This window comes from Paralichthys olivaceus, chromosome 12, assembly GCF_024713975.1.
Source record: "Paralichthys olivaceus isolate ysfri-2021 chromosome 12, ASM2471397v2, whole genome shotgun sequence".
Classification (NCBI taxonomy): domain Eukaryota; kingdom Metazoa; phylum Chordata; class Actinopteri; order Pleuronectiformes; family Paralichthyidae; genus Paralichthys; species Paralichthys olivaceus.
The window spans coordinates 19,320,804-19,346,525 of NC_091104.1; the positions used below are offsets into that span (position 1 = coordinate 19,320,804).

The following is a 25,722-nucleotide window of genomic DNA, read 5'->3' on the forward strand; positions in this document are numbered from 1 at the left end:
GATGAAGGAAGATCCTAATGATGCCAAGGTTTTTTTTGTCAAACACACGATTATAGAGACAATACACACACACTTTCACCTGGTAACAAAACACAGAGAGCACACATGAGTCAAGTCTGTCAGTGAATATAATAAACCCCAGTGTGTTATAATGTTGGACTCTTGTGTTTGGCACAAACTATATTAGAGACGCGTTTTTTCCTGCTCACGATAATAAACCTAAAGCAGAAACCTCTACGACTGAGCCCGCCTTCCCTGAGCAGCTGATTGGTCAATCGTCGGTGCCCGATTTGTCCACAGACACCGGATTGGTCCAGGGCCGAGACGCTCCGCACGCAGCGGCCCTCGGCTCCTCGCTCTGTCCTGCTGCGTTTGGCGGAGAGAGGAAGTGACCGAGCGGCCGCGGTGCGACCTGAGTGGCTCGTCCCCGCATCCGTCACACGGAGCGGCTTCGGCGGACACATTCATTGGACGCTCCAGCCGTCTGACAACCGCACGTAACGTACAATACAGCGCGGCGGCTCGAGGCTTATTGGGCCTGCGCCGACAGAAAAAGAGGAGGTTCCCGAATAGAGTCCTTTATTTATTTCTTTGTTTCCAGCGGGGAGAGAAAAATAACAACAGCGACGCACGACCACAGCGACTTCATTTATCCATTTGTTTTTGTCCGCGTACGCAAGAAAACTGGATAAGACTACAGCGGTTGCTCGAAGGCCAAAGCCAAGAGGAGGAGGATGAAGCGGCGCAATGCGGACTGCAGCAAACTCCGACGGCCGTTGAAACGGAACCGAATCACCGAGGGTATTTACGGCAGGTAACTTCTATGGAGCCTGGCGGAGGGTCCTCCTCCTCACGACACAAACGAGGGCCAGTGAATGGAGATGCCCGCGGCTTGGTCTCTGCACAGCGTGGGCTTTAGTGTCATTACCACTCGCGTGTTAATGAACTGCAGCCGTTAGCACTCTTTAATAACCCAGCTAGCCGCTGGTATTAGCCCAGTGTATGCTAGCAGTATGTTTTCGGTGCACATTCAGTTGGAAGGCACCGTTAGCTGTTAAGCTAGCTGCAGCGCTAGGCCGCAACACAGGCCGTTTTGAACCGTGTCACAAAGTCTCTGCAACAGCAGCGTTACTGTCCGAATTAAGCTTTTGGTGATACTGTGTACACAGCCTCCTGTCTGTTGTCAGCCACCTCTGTCAGAATTAGCTGCCCCCCTGTTAGCTAATGTAACTTCAGTTGGCTAGCTCCACAGCAGATTTTTGTGCTCGTTGCCAACTTCACCACACACACCTTGCTGGTTCAGTAATACTCTAACCCATGTTAATATTAACCGTATACACGATAGCACTGCACCCAGTTCACCTGCCTACTGTTGACCCAGCTTTACAACCAGTCAATCTGGACACTAAACTGACTTGAGTGTCACCTGACAGATGCTACATCTTTATGACTTCCTATGAGTCTGATAAACCAAGCGGTAGAAGCCACTTGTTACACACGTGGCATCTAAGGCTGCAGGGAAGTCCTTGAATTATTGAGCAGACGCCCCCTCATCACACAACCATCATACTTTGGAGCTCAAAGAACCCCCCCACTGTGTCACCTTCTGGGTCTTACTGTTCCAACAACAAAATGTCAACTGAGATCAAATGAATCTATCCTATTAAACTGACATTGACTGTGACACCAGGACAGAGCCAGCAGCAATTTACATCAGCACACGCTGGACATTTGCTACTTCATCAGCTCTTAGGAAATACTGTAATAACATAATACATATGAGCTATTGTCATGTCCTAATGTTCAAAGCAGCATCACAAGATCATACCTAAGTGCAGACATAGGCCTGTTACAGAAATCCTGCACAAGTCTATTACATTTCCATATACTTGTACCCAGTTGCAGTTTTTAACATAAGCTGCTTAGACTAAGTGCAGCACACACAAGCACCTAATCTGTCAAACAGCAGCTCCAGAGACATTCATCTTACCCTCTACTCGACACACGCCCACAATCAAGCTCAGCTTCTTTGATATATCGACTTAATCACTCATGTGGGTAAAGATGAGTACCATTTATCAACACAAATCACACGGCCAATATGAAAATAAACACTTTTGAAGGTTGTGGTGTTTTTGCATTTCAAAACATCTCAAGTCATCTAATTTTCTGCTCATTTTTTCAGTACCTTCCTGTACTTGAAGTTCCTGGTGGTGTGGGCACTGGTGCTATTGGCAGACTTTGTACTAGAGTTCAGGTTCGAGTACCTCTGGCCATTCTGGCTCTTCATCCGGAGTGTCTACGACTCCTTTAGATACCAGGGGCTGGTGAGTAGCTATGGCTTAAATGTATTAGACTGGAATTATGCCTTCTGAAGAAACATTTGTCACCTTTTTCAAGGAAAATACATTAGTAATACAGTATTCAACATTGTACTAAAAATGAGACTAATTCTCACAGACAAAAACTAATTAGGATACTGGAGCACACTATTCACTTTAACAATTTACTAAAAAACATCTGACTAAACATCTAAGTTATTGTTAGTTATGCACAAGTATAAAAGAAGCAGCACATGTCTGAGCAGTTTAAAAAATGCGCAGCTTGAACAAGGATACCAATTTTAGACATTGACCACCTTTCAGCCTTCTGTCTTAAATTGCACACAGACAGAAGCACATTGTAGACAGTTATCTCACACACTGCAAAACCTGACTTATCATTCCACCATAAGTCCAAATGCCTGTACCTAAAAATAATAATATATATACAATGTGTTGCTGTAATATGCCATGTTATTTGTTATTAATAAGCTTAAATTGTGTCTGCTATGACTGAAAGCAGTGAATTCATACTTATGTGAGTGCACCAAATAATCTGATTTCTTATGTATGTGTAAAGATCATCATTGATATACCCCATCATTCAAGACGAAAAGGGATTTTGTGGAGTAAAACATCAGATGATTATCATCATATATAATCATAGAATAACACACAGAGCATTCATTCTGACAAAACAAAATCCAAACAAATGAAGGAGACACTTCATGAGAATCTGGAAGACAGAATAACAGGAGAGAGCATCTACAAATGCAGCAGGCAGAAGGTGCTGCAGCAGGTGAACAATGAACATCACAAATCAGATCATATTTTTAGTTCCATCCTAAAGAAATGAACACTCTCAGAAACAACTATCTGTTTGCTGCTTCTTTGGATGGTCCTTCTCATCTGACATGAAATACATATAGATATATCTATAGATCTGATCAGGCTTGCATGTCATTACTCTTGCTGTAAATCTTAAAAAATGATCCTAATGTTAATATATCATAATTTTATTTATCCATGGGTCCGCTATAGATGCTGGGTATCTTGTTCTCATTGAAATGCATTGTGTAGGTGTGCGTATGTTGGTGCGTCTGTGTCTCACAAAGATGTAGCAAGAGAGAAACGAACACTTAATATTTCTTTATTCATGTAGAATTGTTCATAATTTCAATATGGAGTTAATCACCCAGGAGGAGATCCCTCCCATTACAAATGATACAGATACAGCTACGATCCTTTAGTGAACTGATGTCCAACAATTAAACTCGACTTGACTCAACTGACTATTTGTCAGCCCAGAAACCATTTTCCTTTTGGTTTAAATTTTGGTTTAATGTGCTGACATTGGAATGTTTTGAGTTGAGCGTGAAATACTAACTACATCTCCCTTCCTTGCTTATGGTTCTTGTTTATTATAACCACCTCTCCTCTCACTTACAGGCCTTCTCAGTATTCTTTGTGTGTGTGGCGTTTACCTCGGACATCATTTGCCTCCTCTTCATCCCAGTGCAATGGCTATTCTTCGCTGCCAGTACCTATGTGTGGGTGCAGTATGTTTGGCACACAGGTACGGCCCTTTTCTGTTTAGATGTCTGGACATTTGTTATTACATTTTAATACTGCATAGGAGAAGTTGACAAATGTCAGTGATAAGGATACTTAAGGTTTCCAAGAGGTGTGTTTGTCAACCAGGAACAAAATTTGACATTCGTGTCTACAGAAGTTCTGTGGACCCGAGCTTTCATTTTATTTTCTCAAGACATTTAAGATTAATCCCCCTATCATGGTAATTTCTATATGTTAATATAGTAATATATAAAGTAAATATATATATACTATATAGTCATTTCACATACTTATGGGAAAAGAAGGTATAAAAAGTGTTGTTTGCTTCGCATTCACATTTTGCTTCGTGTAAGTGAACTGCACTTCACAGATTAGTTGTCGCTCTGATTTAGTGGTATCCCCCTGTGTTGACCAAAGGCCAGGTGTCAGATTGAAATACTTGTGCCAGTTGGGGGAGGGAGAAACACAGAATGGTCACCAGTTGCTTTCGCAGTCTTCCGACGCAACTTGCAGGACATTCACAACCATAGAAATATTAACATTTCTTACCTTTGCACAGCCTGTATGTATATGTGTGTGAGTATCTTACAGCAAAGAAGACAGTGGATAAATTCTCTACTGTGACCACAAAGTCATAAAGGTTCAGTGGTTATGCAGCAATGAAGAGATCACAGCAAGTGTTTACCAGGTTGTTAACCTTGTCTGTCTCTGTCTCAAGTGTGCAGGGACAGAAAAGGTTAACAAAGGCAGACAAATGTTAATCAAGGCTAATGGCCCTGCCATCATCTGTTGGGACACTTGAAGCGGTTGCAACATCATTATGTACACGTGGTCTGCAGTCAGCAGTGTCTTTACAAAACCAGTGTTGCACCTGTTGTTTTAGTTGGATTAAACAACGATAAATATAAGAATCAATCCATTTTGTACCAAATTCTTTAACTGTCAGTGAGAAAATGTTTTAATCATGGCTAAGTATTCTGTGCCAGCTTTGCTAGTTATTGTTACTCTTTACTATGAACACAATTTAATGCTCAGTTCTTACGTTTTCATCCTGCTTTTCTTTTCAGAGAGAGGTGTCTGTCTGCCCACAGTGTCTCTATGGATACTGTTTGTGTACATAGAGGCAGCCATCAGATTCAAAGACCTGAAGAACTTCCACGTGGACTTGTGTCGTCCGTTTGCTGCACACTGGTGAGCCACTGTTTTGTTTGAACAAGGGGCAGCGGCACACTGTCCTTGACGGGCCCGCTTTGATCGAAAGGCATGTTTGAGTTTAGTGTCGACTGTAAATGTGTCACCATTGTGCTGTGGAATGATGTGAAGGAAAGATGGCTTTATCTAAACCAAACACAGAGAGACAGACTTCATGCAGTCAGTGATGTCATGCTGTTGTGGGCCACTTGCCTGTAATTTTCTTCCTTTTGCTGATTTTCATGATAAATCGGTTTAGGGTTAGTTTTCCTGAAAAATGTAAGCCTAGAAACATAGCTTATTATACAAGTAGGAACTTCTGTATCCTTCCTATTGTTCTGTCCGCACATTCATGTGATCTGAAGGAGGCTTAAATGAGTACTCTATGGTGAACATTGATATTCATACACAGTATTGTATAAGGTTAAGAGGGCTTAATCATTTTACTCCAAGGAGTCCTTTATGTTAGCCTGTATTATGCCTTAAGTTAAGCTGGTTACATAGAATAATGCAGAATTATTAGTTTGATAATATGAGTAAATTTTTGCAGCAATATTTTCTTTACTGAATCAACACTTTCTGATTTTATTTTATTTTTTTCTAACTATAACCAAACGGTAGACTTGTAAGTGTATTTTCTATGTCCTTCTCTGTAGCATTGGCTACCCAGTGGTCACGCTGGGCTTCGGCTTCAAGAGTTACGTAAGCTATAAGATGCGTCTCCGCAAGCAGAAGGAGGTGCAGAAGGAGAATGAGTTTTACATGCAGCTCCTGCAGCAGGCTCTGCCTCCAGAGCAACAGATGCTTCAGAGGCAAGAGCGCGAAGCAGAAGAAGGTAAGCTTCAAACCCATGTGTATTTCGTACTGTGTGCACACATGAGGCATCAGGTTCATATGAGGTCTGGATAATAAAATTACACAGTTTTATTAGACGTGTAAAATCATAAAATAGTCTTGAAATGAGTCAGTAATGCCGCATCCACAGGCAGTAAGTTCTGCCAGTCACTTTGCATCAGTCATTGAAGACTGGTATAAAATCTATAGCAGGTACTTGCCCCATGATTCTGAAAAAATAAACATTAATGTATAGTTAAAGTTTGTACAGCTACTGTGAAACATGAAAGCCGAGAAAATAAAGTCTGTCTTTTATTTATGACCTAGTTTGTGTAAACTTGGTTGATTGAGTTACGAACAGACTGCAATGGCATAGTGACAAACATGCTGTACATCTACAATTCTCAAAAAAGTTAGAAAAGAATGACACCTAATAGTAGATATTTTCAGTTTATACAGAGGGAACATTCAAACATCAGTTACTTATGGAAAGAAACAGGACTGAAAGGTTGAAATAATATAATGACATGAGGAATAAAAGTTACAATTGAATGAAAATAAATCAGCAAGGGACCAGAGTAAATGATGTTCAGAGATAGGAATATAGAGTTTCCTGGTAGTGCTTTTGACTTTTTAAAAAATATATTTGATAAGTTAAGTATTTTGTGCATTCCACAATTGGGGAATTGAAATGACGATTATACTGTGAACCAAAAGTTCAATGTGTTTATTGTTCAAAATTACTCCTGACTGGACAAATGTGACGTTAAGAAATCAGGGGCTCAGGCGATCATGTGAGGATTTACATCAGTTCTGGATCGTGTCAGGAGAATAAAACAGCTATTCTGTTTTTATATTTACATGGATCTGTCTACTTACAACTGCCATGTTGTGCATGATTTCCCATCACTTTAAATGTTGCTGCTGAGATGAATTATGAGGTGGCATTTTGTCCTTTTCCTTCAAAAAAGATTGTCCAGTTCTAAAATAGATAAGTTAGGAAGTATTGAAACTCCTTTATCTTTTAGAGATAATGTGTAAGCAGATCTACAGACTTGTCTGATATACCGGGAGACTCTTTGAGATGAAGTCTCAAGGCATTTGTCATATATATTTCATCCCCTTTTTAATTTCTTGTTTTCATGCAGCAGCAGCAAAAGGAATATCTGAAGTGGACACACCTCCAGTGTCACAGAACGGCGCCCCAGCCAATAAAAAGATATCTGCACCACTGCCAGAACTAGAGTATAAAGAAAAAGGGAAAGAGGGAAGGGGCGGCGGGGAGACTAAAAAGCAGCACAACAGCAACAGCATCCTGCCATCATCAGTGGACACTAAACTCCAGGAGATGGAGTATATGGAGAACCATATGAACAACAAGAGACTGGCCACAGAGCTGGGCAGTACAGAGAACCTGTTGCTCAAAGAGGACAACAATTCATCCTGCTCCTCCTCATCCTCCTCCTCATCCAAAAACTACAAAAACGCTAGCAGCAATGCTGTAACACTCAACTCCTCGCCCCGCGGCCATAGTTCTAGCAACGGCAGTGTTCCCTCCTCTGCACCATCATCCTCTTCTTCCTCGGGGAAGAACGATAAGAAGAACAAGTTATCGCTGGGAAAGGGGATGTCGGGTGGCTCCCACAGGGATCCCACGGACAACTGTATCCCCAACAACCAGCTGAGCAAGCCAGAAGCCCTTGTTAGGTAAGAAGAGCATGCAAATTCATTAAGACTATAATATTGTAGTCTAAATGTTTGGTCAATGAATACATGAACATGGAAACCTGCATTATTGCTGTTGTTTGGTGGTATCCTCTTTTTTGCATTATATCTCTGATCAAGAGAGGAATGGTGTGGTGGATCTGATGTGGCAGGAAATCAGAAACAAAACTGTTCAATAGCAGAACTTTTAAAGTATGATTGTGTCACTTTACTTACATTGCTTGCTGCTAAACTGGTATCATTGGCTGAAAGGTATTTTGCTGCCTGCTGTTGATTTTGTGTTTTTTTTTTTTTAATTAAGTCACTCCTGTGTTTTTATTGAGCGCACCATTTACATTTTGACCTCTCATGCACCTGGAGCAAACAAACACAGGCTCAGAGATTGATTGTGCTTCATGCAGCCAAAATCCATTTAAAAAACTGAAATCTGCTCTGCTGACCTCCCTAGCTGAGGCCATTAATGATGTAAGAGAACATGCACAAAGCAAACAGATGGTCATCAGTGTTTCCCACAGAATTAGATTCTATTTGTGGCTGTAACTGATGGTTCAAATTGCCAAGTACTTGGTGACTAATAAATAATTGAACTAAATATTCAGTTCAGTTGCTTCATGTTGTGTCAAACAACATGACAGGGTAAAGACACTCTGTAAAAGCTTTCTAGAATTTTTGAAGAAAGAGGAACAGGACACTGATGTTGCAGGATTTCTCCTTGGGCGCCCAATTATGAAACAAAGTTTGAAATTTGTCAATGGTTTACTTTTTCAAATGTGGATTTTTCTTGGTGACTGCCAAAGTTGACAGCAGATAGGAAAAACATACCACATATAACAATATCTGTAGCATCGCATTCTAGTTGAAGAAGATGAAGAAAATGAAGAAGATAGTTTATGAAAATTGATATAAAGCTTCCTTCGCCCACTTTCCGGTTCTGAAAGAATGAATGAGATCATCATTTTTACAACCCTAAGAAGCATTAATGTGTAGTTTTCTTGGTTTAGTTGTGTATCAACTCATTAACAAAAATTAAGATATAAGAATATTAAGAATATTTTTAATATAATTCGTAAATCTTACATTAAATATGAGATGGTCTCGGAAGCAATAATAATTCAGGGAAAGCTTTGCTGAGACTCTTCTGTGATCTAAACATTTTCACCATGAAGGGTTGGACTCTATAGAGCAAAACATTAAGAGTCATGTATCCCTGGCTACATACATAAACATGTATTGATTCTAGGGTGTAATATTTCATGGAATGCAACTTGATCTGTGCTTACAGCAGCAGGCTTATGTATTTTCTAAAGATCGTGCTAATGTCATTTAAGCAGCACATCAATGCGTCTCCTCTTTTAACTCTTCCACCTCTGACAGATTGGAGCAGGATGTTAAAAAGTTGAAGGCGGACCTGCAGGCCAGCCGGCAGGTAGAGCAGGACCTGCGCAGCCAGCTTGGCTCACTGGGCAGCGCCGAACGCTCCATACGCACTGAGCTGGGTCAACTGCGACAGGAGAATGAGCTGCTGCAGAATAAGTGAGTGGTGCTCATTGTCACAGTAAAAATAAACAATAAGTAAACAGCAGTCGTTATCAGAAGAATCATTACATAATGCTTTACATTCACACACTAGTTTCTGATTGGGGAAATATCTTCTAGAAGATACTTTCAGATTGGTGAAGACTTTTCATGCTATGTACTTGTGTGCCTGTGCACTTGCAGACTTCATAATGCTGTGCAGGCAAAGCAAAAGGACAAACAGGCCGTGGGCCAACTCGAGAAGCGGCTCAAAGCAGAGCAGGAAGCTCGAGCTACCGCTGAGAAACAACTCGCAGAGGAAAAGAAGCGAAAGAAGTTAGAGGAGGCCACAGCAGCCAGAGCAGTAGCACTAGCAGCAGCATCCAGGTACGTGCACATCTGATGTTACAAATTTAGTTTTCAACCATTTTACTCTTGACTTGTGACTTGTTTCCTTCAAGGTGTGATGTGTTATTAGCTTTAATGTAATTGACTACTTTATTTCATACTTATTTATAGAGGGGAGTGCACAGACACACTGCGGCGGCGAATCACTGAATTAGAAACAGAGTGTAAGAAACTAACACTGGATATCAAGCTAAAGGAGGACCAGATCCGAGAGCTTGAATTGAAGGTGCAGGTGAGGATATAGATTTTTAAATTAAAGCACTTCTACATTTTCAACAAATGTTGCATGCAGTTGTCTGTTTTTATATTTTGGTTTTTGATCCTGCATACTGAATCATGAGTGGGAATTCATCAACTGTGGATCTGGTGTGTTGATGCCTAAGTTTTCAGTTCTTCATGCCAATAACTTTTACAATATTGTGGACCACAGCTTAGAAGTGACACAGCAAAATATAACATATAGTATATTTACAACAGTGCTCACGCAGAAAGCAGCACAGTATATGTTTAACAAGCAGTCAACTACAGGCCGTATACTACAGTTTTTGAGAGAAGCCAGTCAATGATTAACAGCCTTTTTTGTCAGACGGTATTTACACAGTGCTAACATGTGTGCTAACCAAGCCAACAACACAACATTCAGTCACCAGTATGCTAAATCAACCAGTCACAGACACTTACCTCCTGACCTCTATCTCTTCTCTTCCTCAGGAGCTTCATAAATATAAGGAGAATGAAAAAGACACAGAGGTGTTGATGTCAGCGCTGTCAGCCATGCAGGACAAAACCCAGCACCTGGAGAACAGCCTGAGTGCAGAGACGAGGATCAAACTGGACCTCTTCTCTGCACTGGGGGACGCCAAGAGACAGCTGGAGATAGCACAAGGTCAGCCTGATTGACACACATAACTTTTATTCAAATACTGATACTGAAGCTGCTTTCAGACATGGGACTTTTCCTTAAGTGTTAGTATGGACTATGCCATTTTCAAACTAAATTGAAGTAGTATGGCTGTAGCCAGAGTTCCTATCTGAAAATGGCTTGAGAGTGTGAGTACTCATTAATTTCCGACATCCCCTTTCCCATAATTGTAATCACATATTTAAGTTCTTGTTTTTGTTAATGTCTTCTTCCAGGTCAAATAATGCAGAAAGACCAGGAGATTAAAGACCTGAAGCAGAAGATAGCTGAAGTGATGGCCGTCATGCCCAGCATCTCCTACACAGCCGACACCAGCAGCATGACCCCCGTGGCCCCCCACTACTCCTCCAAGTTCATGGACACCAATCCTTCCGGCCTCGACCCCAACGCCTCTGTTTACCAGCCACTCAAAAAGTGAACGCTTAGTCCCGCCCGCCCCTCCCTCCCTCCCCTCCATCCATACTCTCGTCAGTTTTTATTTCACCTGCAGGCCCACCACCTTCCAATCTGTTCGGCATGTCTGCGGCTGAGAACGTTGTTTTTTTCTTGGGGTTTTTTGTTCTCTCCTCGCCAGGTCAGAAGGATGTTGTATTGTGTGACTGTATTTGTTGTAGTTAAAACAAAAGACAAAAAAAACTTGAAATGGACATGTCAACTAGGAAGTCCCAGATTTTTTTTCTCTTAAGTGTCTAGTGAAACCTCACAGAATCGGGTATGTACCTACATCTCAAGGTTGTTGCTCTCCCTTCCCCCCACTGCAACCTGATACCTGCTCTTTGGTCCTGGGGAATAGCTTCTTTTTTTTAGGTTGATTTTTCCCTCCTAAAATCAGGAAGACAAGAGTTCTCCATCATCATCATACAGCCTGACTTGTATCCCGGTTTCTTTGACAGATTGTTTTTCTCACAAGGTAGTAAGGCAACATCTGTACAACCAGAAGAATGTAGTGCAAAGTTGGCACAGACTCTCTCCCCTGTTATGTTTTATTTATTCTTTCTTTCCACAATCGGACACCAAATTAAACCTGCCCTCTGCTGCTTTGGGGTTTGCTGGTAAATAGTTTATTTTGTGGTTCTTCTCTTTTAAGATTCAAGTGACGATTTCAACAAGCTGGAAAAGATCTCATGTTGGAAACAGAAACAGACTTTGAAAAGAAACAAACCCCAGCAGCTCTAAATGTTGGCTCGATGTTCTGAAAGAGTTCTTGAGTTGAAGAAGTGCAGGAAGAGAAGACTGCAAGTGCACAGCTTCTCGGTACTCTGCATCGTCTTTCTCCAGTTGTCATGATCACAGTGCCTTGAGTAGAGGACATAAACTGAGAGATAATGAGACATGACCCAGCACAAATTAGTTGTGAAGCATCTGGCTTAAGATGGATGGGATAATAATCTATTGGTCTGATTTGGTTTTCTGGCCAATTTCCTGGAGGGTTGCTCTGTCCCTTTGTTATAGACATCACTGCTAACAGATAAAGTGGTACGCACCAAAACCAAATCCATTTCATTGTACTCATGTTTGCCTGTTGTCAGTATATTGGCATGATGTTATCTACCACAGAGTCTACTGCACACAGGTCTCTAAAGAAGCTCATCCATACGGCTGTTAAACCCCAACTCCCTCAGTTGAAGCCATCGCTCCCTCTTTTCTTTTTTTGAGTTTCAACTAAAAGTTGCACTGTAGAAAACACGCTGTTTGAAAGGGAAATTTATAAAGATGGATTGTGCAATGTACACACAGCATCGAAAAATGCCAACTTGAATATTAACAGTTAAATATTATTATTTATTAATCTTCCACTTCAGTTCGTGTGCCAAGACTGGAATGCTTGTTTCTTCTAGTAATGTGTTCAAGAATGTACCGCAAATACATTGGCTGACATTTGTTCTTTTGTCAAATATCCAGTTGAATATCACTTAATGGAAGTATCTGTTCAGCAGGTAGAGAACGGCGGTCACCTGCCTGTAGTAGACTGTGTAGTTAAAAGTAAGGGACTAGAAAGTCAAAAATTTCCTTTTGTGAATGTTACAGTATTTGCAACTGTCAGGCAAGTGGCTGTTTTTCTTTTTAAAAGCAGCTTTCTTTACTCCTGTTTCTGTTATTATGGTTATTTTCCTGCAGGGAGAAAATCGCTTGAGTCTGATGTGGTTTCGCTGTCATCTGAAATGATCACTGTTGTGCGTGTGGTTTTCACCTACTGTATAGGGAGAAGCCTTTTTTTTTTGCTCAGAATGCTGACATTGGCTCCTGGGATGGAAAAAAAAAAAGAAGTTGTGAAAATTACAGTTTAATCAGTTGTTGCGTCAACGGATATTTGACAGTTAAGAGAAGTGTTTTGGTTTGTTTTTTGTTTTCTATGCCCACAGTCGCTGCTCTGTTTCTCCCCAGGTCTGACCTTGGCTGTGCTCTCGCTCTGTGAGGTTTGCAAGGAATAAACTTTTTTTTTTCTTGCAAATTGACTTCTCTCGGTTTGTTGCTGCTCCTCGAACCATGTATCTTGATTTTACACTTTGAATACGAGTTTGTATTACTACTGATTTTGACACCTCAACCTCGTTTTTCTAAAGTTTGTTATTAGGGGATCTAACACAGGATGTTACTGATTGACTTTGTCGGAAATGAACTTAAAATCATGTTTCTCATCGGATCCCCTAAATTTAATGGTATATAAGATTAAGTGCATCTCTGAGCCATCTCAACCATTCCTGTATTACATATAAAACACTGCCAGCCTATCTTTTTAATTTTATTATAATGTCATCTTTCAAGAAAAAAATGATTTCATAAATCATTTTATTGACATAAATTCTCCCCCGAAAAAGCTTTAAAAACTATTAAGATAATTATTTTAGCTTCTAGTCTGAAGATCACCAAGATGCCTTGTCCTCTCTTTACCACTAGGATGCAGTGTCCCTCTGCATAATGTAGGTTAAAAGAGAGACTCTCTGTCCACACGGTCTGGTTACTCGCTGTCAAAAACCACTAAATCCCTCTTTTCAAAACCAGAAAATCCCATTCAGCTCAGACAAAAGACATTTATGAGAAATGTGTCCGTGCTAGCGGCTAATCACATTTTGTCAAAACATGTGAATCAGTGGTGCTTCCACTGCTGTCGGGCAGCATTGGGCTCTTTGGTAAATGAGGTTGTGCACCATTGGAAAATCTGCTGTAAAGAAAATTATACATTTCAAATAAACATATAATCCCAATCAGGGGGTGTCTGTGCTCTGCCGACCTCTGGGCCTGGGATTTCAGCAATGGACCCATAAAAGGGAGTCAATTCTGATCTTACACATTTGAATTTTGAGTGACAACCCTGTTGATGCACATGGATTGAGATAATGAATCTGTCTGCCAAGGACACAGAATGCTTGTACATGACAGAAGCTCTCTCAGCATTTTGTCTCATGCAAATACACCTGATAAACCTGTGCAGTGAGCAATGCCCCTCACCCGTTCTCTCTGCAGGAGGGTTAGGCCAGCTATTTGTTTTACAGTCAGTATCTTACTGCTCTCTGAGGTCATATTGGCACCACATGATTTGATTATTTGGCAGAATGGAGGATGTGGAATTAACAGATTATAATGCGTCTTTTCTAGCCGCTGATGTCTGGCACAGTTTTGCCTTTAGGCCTCGCAAATCTACAGCAAATCAGGCTGTTTGAGGAGAATGAGCCAATTCTCGGTCTTTCTCTCGACTTGTTCAATTAACATAAAGTCCGCAAGCAATTTCCTTGGTGGAAATACACTTTCCATCCCCCCTGTCCCTGTACCCGTCCCTGTGGAAAGCCAGGGACACTGCTTAAACTGAAATGGTTTTCTCAGCTGATCATGAGAGATATAGTGAGTTTTCAGCACAGGTGTGAATAGATGTGTATATGATATGATATTCTCACTGTGGGGCTGCATTTGGTCTTTTATACTCTCCTTCAGAAAGGAGAATCATCTCTGCTGAATGTTGAGCAACCTTCTCACAGTCCCCACCTCTCTTTTTCTACCCACCGGCAGAAACTCATTGATTTTTCTCGCCAAACACACCTAGTGTAACTATTTCCCTGTGGTGATGCTTTAAAAGCCCATATATGTCTTGGATACTTCAGAATCGGGCAGATTTACTGGTGGAGAGTGCACTCTTTTGTCTCAAGCCTTTCAGTGAGGCATGACTGCCGGCAAAGAAACTGATTTATAAGGAATGCACCTGCCTGAATACTGAAGGGTCGTTTAGTTTACAACACCACACTGATGGGATGATCATTCTCACAAGATGAGCTTTAAATTCAGTATTTGTGGTGGAGTTGACTATAATACGTCCCTGGGGATGTATTAGCCTGTTGCGCTCCTATCTCTACAGCTTCCTGTGAAATCTGGTGCTGCAGGTTTTTTTGAAAGCCATTCTCTCTCTGGTTCACCTCCAGTGTGACGGTGGAAGATCATTGAATGTCTGTGTAGAAATCAGGCTCCCTAATAGCACGAGCGATAAATTGGTTGGCCGATTAAAAATCAGACAATATAATCCAGTCACAGAAATGTCGCTATCTGGATTTTTGTTTTCCGATATGAAAACTATTAATGTTTACCTTTTACATTTATTTGTGTTTTCTTTTTATGATGTTATGAATAATATAGGTATCGGCATTGGCCCCCAAAAATCCATATCAGTAAGGGCCCTACTTGGAATCATGGGAAATGTTTCGACCCCACCCAAACAACAACCCTGTGATAACACTATGTTCTTTTCAAAGAATTACTAAATAGACTAAACAGATAGTACTATGCGAGGGAGAGCGGGTCATCCACTAACCAGAAGGTCGGCGGTTTGATCCCAGTCTCCCCCATACCACATAGAAAGTGCACTGTTGACTGCAGAGACTGAGACTACACTATAGAGTCATTCTGAGCTTCAGCCGTTGTTCTTGGCTGGTCAGAACGGTGTCTCCTCAGCAGGGCTGTGAATCGAGACATTTGTATCCACAGTCTACATCTCCCTGTAACTTAGGGAAGCTATTGAGTACATTTTCATCAGGAGACCCCCCCCACCCCCCCTCAACTGCAGATGTTCAGCTCTGACTCTGTGGCCTTCCATTGTGAACAATGACTCACTGATACAGAGCGCCTGCCATGCAGCTGTTCTACTGGATGATATTAGCCAGGGGCAGAATGACGAGGGTAGGGTTATAACGGGGTTACATACAGCACTTATATATAATGTCATATATGTCATACATTATATTCAGTGTATGCACCGTATCATATCATATCGGAAAAAGTGCATTGAAAGGACATTAATTGTTAAGTAAGAATTTCATTTTTTGCCTGAAGGTAATTATTCACAATTACAGATATGTGAGGTGACATGTTTGATTACAGACTTACCAAACTAACTTTTCATTGGAATTCATCAAATAACTCTTTTTGGACAAGGGAGCTTGCAAAAATATTTGGTAAAGCTGGCCTCCAATACATACATGAATAAATAAATAAACAAGACAACACTATCAACAGAAGTGGTCAGATGATGATTTGTTAAAACCAAAATTGAGAGCTCAGGTGAGCTCAGGTGATGTGTGTCTGTGCTCAATGGAGATGTGGTGTCTTGCCTCTGGCAGTACGTGTTGTACGTTATATGTGTTTAGGGCACAGTCAATGCCAAAGTTATGTTTTTACATGTTTAATATCCAAGAAATGTAATATCCAAGAAATGTAATATCCAAGGAGAATGACACCACAGCTCTGCACTGTTGTAATTTCTCCATTTACTGCAAGGCATATTTATCTGTCATCTTCTGCTGGGATTCAATCAGGGGGAAAAGAACTGCAACTACATAAATAAAATTCACTATAATGATGAGAAGTGACCTCAGAATCAGAATTCCTTTATTGAAATTAACAACGTTGCAACAGCAAGATAATCAAACAAGCATGAAAAGTGAAGAATATAAAGTAAAGATAAGATAAAACAAGATAAATGACTACATACAAATTACACTTAGACTTCTGCATTGGTTGTATATGATGAGGTTCTGTGTCTATGTCACTAAAGCTGCTTTCAGACATACTCCGGATAATATCCTGGCTTTCTAAAGGGGTTATATGTATAAATGTGAGTGTAGCACCTTTGCGTCAACCTGGGGCGGTGAACGGAAGTGTCCCCATCCTCCAAACCACTCGTGACATCACACACACCTCCACAGAGCAGACGGTGGTTTTAAGAGCTGCGCACACAAGAGGCCATGTGGAATTAAACATGAGGTCCGATTAGTGTCCGTGACACGACTGCCGAACAACCTGTCAGTAGAAGAGCCTGTGTGTGTGTGTGGGGCGGGGGGAGAAACAGGAAGGAGAGCGGCTGCAGGGGGGAGAAGCGGCACCGCCCGCCCGGGATATGATCACCGCCACCTCCGCTGCTGCAACAACCCGCTTCCCCTCCACTCGCGTGATTCCTCAAACGGGCGTCACGCACGTTATCCGCTTCATTTACATACATGACACCGCCCAGGGGGACGAGCATGATCCGCAGCCGTCGCCTGAAAGCGAACCGTGCGGAGGAGGAGTGGAGGAAAGAGACGCTGAAACAAAGTTTGGACGGGAGCGCAGTGATTTAGTCCGAGCCGAGTGTTTCCACAGCAGAAGAACCGGGGGCGCTCGTCGGAGCTCTTTGCCCAGCATACTTTTTCGGGGGGGGGGGGTTGGAATTACGGACATGGACGCTTTGAAATCCGCCGGAAGGGCAATTATCCGGAGCCCCAGCATCGCCAAACAGTCGTGGGGTTCTGGCAGACATAAAAGTAAGTATCTGGGCTGTTTGTGTACATCTCCTGCGGAGGCGTTAGCCGCTGCTAATCTGGCTAAACCAAGCGACTAGCTAACATGACAAAAGCAGCGTTTACTTAGCGCTACTTTACAACTCGTATGCGTGTGTGTGCACGTTAGCTAAAGCCGCTGGGAATCGAACAGCTGTCAGTCGGGAGGGTGGCGAGGCACGGGAACCACCGAAACAACAGGTTTCACAGAGAAGGCGTCCGTGTGCCTGAGTCAGAAATGTTTCGTCGTGCAACTGAACTTGACGCTCGCAGTGACAGCAGCCCCGCGTAAACTGACTCCTGTCGAGGCGTGTGTGAGTTCAGCTGCCCGTGCTGCTGCTGGAGGGGGGGATCCGACGAGTCGCTCACTGACACCGAGAACAGCGGGGGAGGGAAAAGTTTGAGACTCCCGTCGAAACCCCGTTGTTGTCCGCCACGTCACTCGGCTGACAGCTGCGTGATGCGGAGAGTGGTGGTCTCTCCGGCGAGCCTGTGCCATCCTAGCAACGCGCTGTTGCTAGGCGATACACCACGGGGGAAACAAAAAAAAATGCGAGGCTGTTGTGAGGAGCCGCGGTAGTCACCTTTCATACACCTCTCTACAGATCCACAACATGGAGGCGCTTATAACAGAAACGGGTTTTAATTTCACCTCTAACTCAGGATTTCCGCCCGATCTCTCGAGTGTGTACAACCGCAACCCGGTGGTCACACTCGCAGTGCTGGCGTGGCTCGCGTACTCTTGTGAACCCTTCTCATGTTTGCATTCACAAAGAGAGAGGGGTGATGGTGGTGTCCTCTGCGCCCCACTCCCCTCGAACCTCTTTTTATCTCATGGACAATAGAGCATTTGGCAGCAAGATGTCACACGTGCCAGACCAGTGCAATCGATGCTTTGTTTCTGTCCACTCCTCTCTGGGGGGGTGGTAAATGCACAATAAGCAGCATGGTCCTTCCTGCAGAGGACTAATGGCAAATCAATAGCTGATGTTGAACTTTGCCACAAGCCCATGTTCAGACTGTGGCAAAAGTCACATCCTCTCTCTGTCGATCAGTTGCTGCCACAACTGTCGGAGGCAAACTGATCTCTCTCACATCATTTCTTCATCTACGTTATTTTCTCATGCCGATGTTATAGTTGTGTCTGTAGTTAACTGTTTGCCCCCCCACCCCCCACCCGGTCTGTTGAGATAATTACAGACTTAACTGAGTTTCAGCAGTACCAGTGAACAGCAACTTGTTTCATCTTGTAGAGAAGGTAATCTTCTGCTCCAAGGTGGACACACCTTATTTTCCATATTCACCCAGATATTGCAATTTCCTTCACCAAGGAGGTTACGTTTTCACCCCTGTCCGATTATTTGCTGCTTTGTTTGTTTGCTTTATTTGTTCTCAATCAAGATTACTCAAAATGACAGAACAGATTTCCACTTGGTGGAAGGATTCTGTATTTGTCAGGAATGAACCCAGTACATTTTGGTCCAGATCTGGACCAGGGTGTGGAGCCAGCTTTTTTTTCTCTCTCTAAAACATTGCAACATTTTCACCATTTTACCTGGGAACCATTTACAGATCTTTTAAAAAAAAGATTAGGCACATTCAGTCAACTGATATCTATGAGTTTGTGAAATTTGGTGCCGCTTGATTGTTGGACTGTTCACCCTAGGTAGAAGTTTGTGCCTTTCTAAGTGCTAATTTAGTTTACTCTGTTGATAGTTTGCCATCTGACTTGGGTTGTAATTTATGAAAACGACGAAGACCATAATTTGAGGCAGTATTGCCACATGTCTACAGTAAGACTGTCTCGCCCGCCCTGTGTTGGGCTTGGTCTTGTCAAAGCAGCCTATTCACTTCTTTGGCATCCATCAGCTCTGCATTCCTCCTCTCCCACTGTCAGTGATCAATCATAATAGCTTCCAGTATTGTTTTCATAGACCCGTCTGCGTCACTTTAACGATCTCCTGACATCAACATTTAGAGTATGCTCTGATTTGTCCCTGCAGTGCCCCTTTTACCCTGCTTTCACAGTCTTGTTTGTCTGCACGGCACAAACGTGTCAGCTCTGTCATTTCCTGCATGGTTTTAGCTCAGTTGTTTTTTGGAAGTCTGCTGAGCTGACAGAATGTCACTCGGCACCGCCCTCTCATTACCTCCTACAGTTGCAATTTCTCACAGGGAGAGAAGTGGTATGTCACGTCAAATATCTTTTTAGGTCATGAAGGCACTGTTTTTTCTGAAAAGTGTGGGAGGTAGAAAATCCCTGTCTGCATTGGGCAGAGACAGTTCCCTCCCATGTGCGCCTTGTCAAGGTCTTCTGTGGGCTGGTCAATATTATATAGCAACATGTTAATGTGTCAGTCGAGTCGTCGCATGTAGTTGGCTAATAAAGAGTGTGTAGGATCTCAAACCACATGGACTGCTCCATATATCTAAATGTGTAAACCAATGTTGTGGTGTATCTATATATATCTATAGATATATATATCTATATATAGTTAGTGCAGCTACTGATATTACTATATTATTCAGATAGTGTGACAAAATATGACACCTGTAGCTGTAATTTACATGTCATTGTGGTAAATAACATTTACGTATACTGTATATAAAAAGCTGAATGACATGATGACTCACCAAAAGTGAAACCAAAGCATCTTGATCGCTCTATGGTGGCTGGCTGCAGTGTAGGCCATACACCCTGCGTCTTCTATGTTAGCGGATGGGGGAAAGACCAAATTGAATCGTCAAAATACACATCATTATTATTTTCATCTTAGGTAGTTCTTATCACGCCAACTGTTTCATTTTTCCAATAAGTGTGGATTTACTTAGTTTCTAGATGCTATAAAACAGGGTGAATCGTCTCGATGGATACTGACTCACAATTGAACCATGGGACCATGATCCCACAGCTTCATCCCTTTTAGAGTGTGGATACAAGGCTACATGGCAAGGCTGGATTTTGACAAAAACTTTGACATGACCTTAGTGTGGGTTACATGGGCTGGGCTAATTTGTATTCTTTTTTAACTTGAACATGTCTGTAATCAGGGGAGATCCGTCATAATCATGTGTGTCAAAAACAGGGTAACAAACTCAGTGCAGCATATTGTACTGTATTAGGCTTGGGTCGGGTTCAGAAACAAAAAACGGAATTCTTGTTTTGGTCAGACTCAGTTATGTTTCTCTAGGGTTCTTACTCCAAATGACGTCCTAGTGGCAAGATGGCAGCATTTGTATCGGGGACATTTTTGCTTCATTTATATACAGGCTATGGCCACGCATAATACTAACAGGTGTTACAAGTACCATTCATTCTCCAACATAGGCACACAGGCAGTGCTTTGTCCCCCACACAAAGTCAAGCAAAGGCGGTAATTGAGATTGCCTCCTACAGGAATCCTTTATTGAGCTGTAAAGTCCTCACTGATTTATAGGCCTGTTAGATCTTCAGTATCTGTGAGCTGCTTCTATGTGTGGAGTCAGTGTATGGAGTTATGTATGTATGTGTGTGTGTGTGTGTTTGTGTGTGTGTGGGGATAGGACTACACAATCATGTTCTGGCGCCGCTTTCCACAAGGACACATTTTAATCCTGTGGGGAAATAGATATTTGACTTCCTATTGTTTGTGCTGACACAGCAGGAAAAAAATGATACTCTAAACATCATAATTGTTGTTTTTAAACCACTAACTGGCACAGACTCTAAATTGCAGTTTTATGAATTTGTGAAGCAAAAGCTGATTTATTCACTGCTGTTATTCACTCTGCTACATTGCATTTGGTTATCTGTGATTAGAAAAAAATCTATTGCTCCAACACATTTTCATAATAAAAAAAATTATGGTGGAAACTAGATTAAAAACTAAAAAAAAAAAAAAAAAAAGTCCCTCCCAAGACTGATTTATTTTTCTATTCAACAAAATTGATAGAGTATTTTTTTTTTTTAGATCCACAGTACCTGAAAGGACTGTTTCACTCTGGAAAAAAAAAGTAAAGGAGTTGGCAAGCAAGCAAGCACAGTGGCTAACCAGCTCACCTTCCTGATAAGAAATTGATGTAATCTCCCCCAGCCATATGTCTGGGACATATGCTCTCTGTGGTAGTTCAGAGGTTCGAAGCATTATTGTTAGTTGGAGATCTTAGTCACAAAATCAAGGCCATCATAGACTTGTACAGCGAAAGGAAAGCCTACAAATATACCAATTAAGTATATTTGGACAGCTGTCTTAGTCTAATAAGTTGCGTTGTTGGTGTACTCAGCTTTTAACCAGCTAGTTAGAGAGTTAATGAAGACATAATTGGCCATCTCCAGTAAGCATAGTGACCTTTCCTCTTGACTTGACAGGTCATGACAGTCACATATATGCGAAAGCAGGCACATGATAAGCACCTACCGATGCAAATTATATATAATTGCTTGGTGAATGTGGGCAGTGCATGATGTGACACACAGAGAAATTATTTGAATAGTCTCTAGTCTGTTTATTAATACACATTCCATTCATGTATGTTCAATGCTGGTCTCCTGACCCACTGCCAGCAAGGCAGCCTCTCTTTTTTTGGGCAGTTTATAATTTTCATGTCTGGCAAGTAAAGCTGGTTTAACTAAGCTAATATCAGGGCCTCCTTCATTTTGGCTCTCTACAAATCAACCACACAAATGTTATTGCTTTTGGTTGAGTCTGTGACATGGTTGGTCAGAGTTGAACACCACACAAAGCAATGAGGCGGATTGGTTTTGCCATAGGAAGCTTTATTCACTCACTCTCTCGCACAGAATGGAAGTGAACAGGAGGGGAACATTTGTCACTGCATGTGCTGTGAGGTTTGTGTGATGTCTTTTTGTTTTTTTTACCAGTAGACAGAACTGAAACTCAGGTAATAGATTAGGCAACCTTCCCCCCATCTCCCTTTCTTGTGAGCGTGTAATTCAGGTAAGACCTGCTAGTTTTAAGGACCTGACCTGACCTGCTTGTTTCAAAACGTGCATTTTTTTGAAGGTCCAACTATACCCCGAGGTATAGCTTGTGAAAATTGAATCCCACTTGTGTTTTGTTAATGAAATCTTTTGGAGTTCCTGGGATTGCAAGAGGGATTATTTTCATCAACTGTAGATTATTTTACCTCTCACTGGTCTGTCTTTCTCCCCGCCAACTGTCTGCAACATCAGGCATAAGCACACAACCTGGTCCAAATATACCCTCAGGTATTGCTTGAGAAAGAAAAATCCCTGTTTTGTTTTATTACTGAAATCTCAGGAAACCTAACACGACAATGTCACACGCTTTCCTGTAAACTCACTGGCCTGTCTCTCTCCTCACCACCTTTAATTCTGCAATGGCAGCAATACGAACAACTTGAAATGTCTCTGAGGTGGAAAAACGTCAGTGTTAAGATGCAGAGAAGAGCCTCACAGAGGAGCTGATTTTCAATCTCAGGGAAAAATTGGGCAAATCTGTGGTCTTGTGTGTCAAACACTGAACAAGAGGAATATTTATCAGCCTTTGGGGAATTATGTGACTAAAACGAGGATTCAGTCAAAGCAAAACAAATGACTCATTTATCCTTCTTTTTGTGCTGTTTTTCTTCCACTGGTTTGAGGTGGAGCTCCTTATGGGACCTTGTGGTTTCTACCAACTGAGACTTGACAATAACCTTAGCCGGGCTCAGTCCAGATCATATTCCGAATAAATGGGGCAGGCGGGGTCCATATCTGTTGCTGCCTGTCTTGCATCTATGAATCTACTCGGGTATTAAACACATTGTACTGACACAAATTTACTTACTATGAGTTGGTGTGTAATAATTACCAGTTGTCTGAGCAACAGAAATTGGATGTATATCTGTTATGGTCTTTACATGTAAGCTACAAGTGAAACCAAGTGTCATTGCTTGGTTTTATTTTAAATCAGTTCTGACTGTCCTTGATGTATTTTGGGTATTGGGATTCAGTTTTCCACAAGTCTCTTTCAGATCAAGTGCAGTGATTTGGTTCTGTGAGAGCATGTACTTGTATAGTATGTAAATTATTTGAACATTAGGGTATTATCAAAATAATGTTTGTCAAAATTTTTCGATCATCAACCAAATGATTAATCAACTACTATTCGCAGCTCTGCTATAACACAATCCCCTAGTTAAAATATCAGTATTGGGCCTCATTTATACTCCCTTGCAGAAAGCTGCGGACACTTTGGACTTGTAGTTGTTCTTATTATATTTCTTAGAGTCTGCTTGGTGCCTTTGAAGCATGGTGAAAGCAGACAACAAATTGGAGGATACACAAAGGTCCTCACAGAGCTTTTATACATGGACCCTTGGATACAAAACTGCAATCAGCTATTTGACAAAAATGCCAGCCTACTGTCAGTATTATTTGAGTTTTAATATTATCACTTCTGTTAATCGTTGCTGTGCACAGGGCACCGTCAGGATCAGTTTCATAACCCTGATTCCTGCTGAGAGCACATTCTGGCCTCAGCTGGACATCAGCTTGTAATCCCTGACTGGCATGACCACTCATTCCTCTCCTCTCTCTCCCCCTCTCCTCACTTTCCTTCTTTGAGTGGATTTAGCCAATAGTGAAAGACACGTGTCTCAATGTTACGACTTAAATCATGACCATAAGACTCTTATCCTCTGCAAATCCTTTCGCCTCACCCAACTGGATTTGTTTTGGATGGTCAACAAATCAGAGAGCGATAGCTTCACAGTCATGTGCACCTCCCTCTGTGACTTTGAAAATGCTCCAAGTCTGATATTTCAGAATATCATAAGCCTGTTGTTTGGAGCTGAAACCAGAGGAGCATCCTGGTGCCCAAGGACGACAATAAAAGGGGTCACAGGCTAGTGAGCAGAAATGATCCCCATTGACTGTTTATCTTACTTACTTAATATTGATTTCTCCCCTCGTCAACAGCCCTGTAGTAATGTCCATGGTCATTTTTATCCAATATTGTTAATTGTGTATGTGACACTCGGAGAGACTCTGACTTGGGTTATTGTTAATATGTGAAACATTTTCTGTATCTCTACCACTGAAGCTAAAATGAAAAGGGGGAACAATGGCACTGGATCAGACAGGCACAGACAGTGGCTATTGTCCCATGTGTACTAACACACTTTTTCCCTTTTGACTAACACTCAGTCTTTGTCTTCTGAACAATTCTCTGCCTCAGCCTTTTCGAAAAATGACTGTCTGTTTTTAGTTAGTGATGATGGTGCTTGTCTGTGACCTGCACAGCCTGAACAGATATAAGCTTACAGACACAGTGTACAGTACAAAACATGGTCACACGAGACCACTTATCAATAGTCTGCAATGGAAACGTAAGACTTAACTTTTTTGTGGCACAGTTAAAGGTTATATAAGGCTCTCTCTTAACAAGCCTTGTGCTGCATCTTTGTGCATCCCCCCAGGCATCTTTCTTTATCTGAGTTGGCAGTTTCTAAATTATCCCAAAGTGTCCTGATTGGAATCTGATAATGCTGGAAGAGGTTGTTTTTGCACTTGTCTTTGATAGATAGATAAGAGGAGGTCATCTCACAACAGGCGTAGGTCAGCTGATTCATAAATAGCTGAAGACACATGAGCAATTCTGCTTTTGTCATTGGTTGAAATTTAGGCTGTATCATACCGTTTCAGACATAACCTGTGGGTAAAATCCAGAGAATTGTCAACGAAGTTTACCTGCGTTTCACACATGCACAACACAGCGGGATGTTTTCTGTACAGACATTTCCGCAACTGAATCAAATCCTTCGCATTATTCAGACGAGAGCTGGAGCAACCAGGTGCAGCGGGCAAATGCAGGAAGTGACATATTAATTCTGCTGTAGAGATCATGTGATTTTTTTTTCACACAGACAGCGGTGTCAGCTCTTACGGCCATAACCTCTCTTGACATCTATGTGTACATGTGTACGACACCGCTCTGTCCACAAATATCTCCTCGCGTTTTCACGTTTTCACTCAGACATTTGCATTCACACATCCACCTCCTCAGGAGAAAATACGGAGGAACTGCGGAGTTCAGTGCATGTCTGAGAGCATCTTATAGTAACAGGAAACTTGATCTTGTAGACAAAATCCCAATATTTAAGCTGACCCATAAACCATTTGAATCATACTAGCATGATGATTCTGTTTCCATTTGCAACATATAATAGCATTACATTTTTTTTCTTTATATTCATCAGTGGTTTCTATTGAAGCAATTTCAAACCTCCATGCAAAAAGGAGGAAATCAGTCAAGTAAACTTACCAAAATAGATAATATTCAAAACCCGCTATTGCACCTTTTAAAATAAAATAAGCATCATGATGTAGGCCTACATATTGTAGCATCAAATCATGGGACAGTGCATATAACACAAAAATGCTTTAGAGAAACTGGATCAGCACAGCAGGCAGCCCAAAAGTGACCACACC

At 41.7% G+C, this 25,722-nt stretch overlaps 2 protein-coding genes across 4 annotated transcripts in view; both read left to right on the forward strand.

Moving 5' to 3' along the window:
- Positions 1-376: 376 nt before the first annotated feature.
- maco1b (macoilin 1b) lies at positions 377-12,943 on the forward strand. 2 transcript variants are annotated; one of them, XM_069535602.1, is made up of 11 exons: positions 377-814; positions 2,186-2,327; positions 3,771-3,897; positions 4,964-5,087; positions 5,744-5,922; positions 7,070-7,628; positions 9,021-9,179; positions 9,366-9,548; positions 9,681-9,801; positions 10,281-10,455; positions 10,707-12,943. In XM_069535602.1, the coding sequence occupies exons 1-11, from the start codon at positions 735-737 to the stop codon at positions 10,907-10,909; spliced, it is 2,052 nt and encodes a 683-aa protein (XP_069391703.1). In that variant the 5' UTR covers positions 377-734; the 3' UTR covers positions 10,910-12,943. The 2 variants fall into 2 exon arrangements, with proteins under 2 accessions (XP_069391703.1, XP_069391704.1); XM_069535603.1 differs by having other exon boundaries at positions 552-814; positions 7,073-7,628.
- A 3,837-nt stretch (positions 12,944-16,780) lies between these two features.
- Positions 16,781-25,722, forward strand: part of ldlrap1b (low density lipoprotein receptor adaptor protein 1b) — a 37,177-nt gene continuing 28,235 nt past the window's right edge. For both annotated transcript variants that reach the window (XM_069535605.1, XM_020085169.2), the window contains exon 1: positions 16,781-17,273. In XM_069535605.1, the coding sequence (XP_069391706.1) occupies positions 16,871-17,273 (403 nt within the window). In that variant the 5' untranslated portion in view covers positions 16,781-16,870. The remainder of the gene's footprint in view (positions 17,274-25,722) is intronic.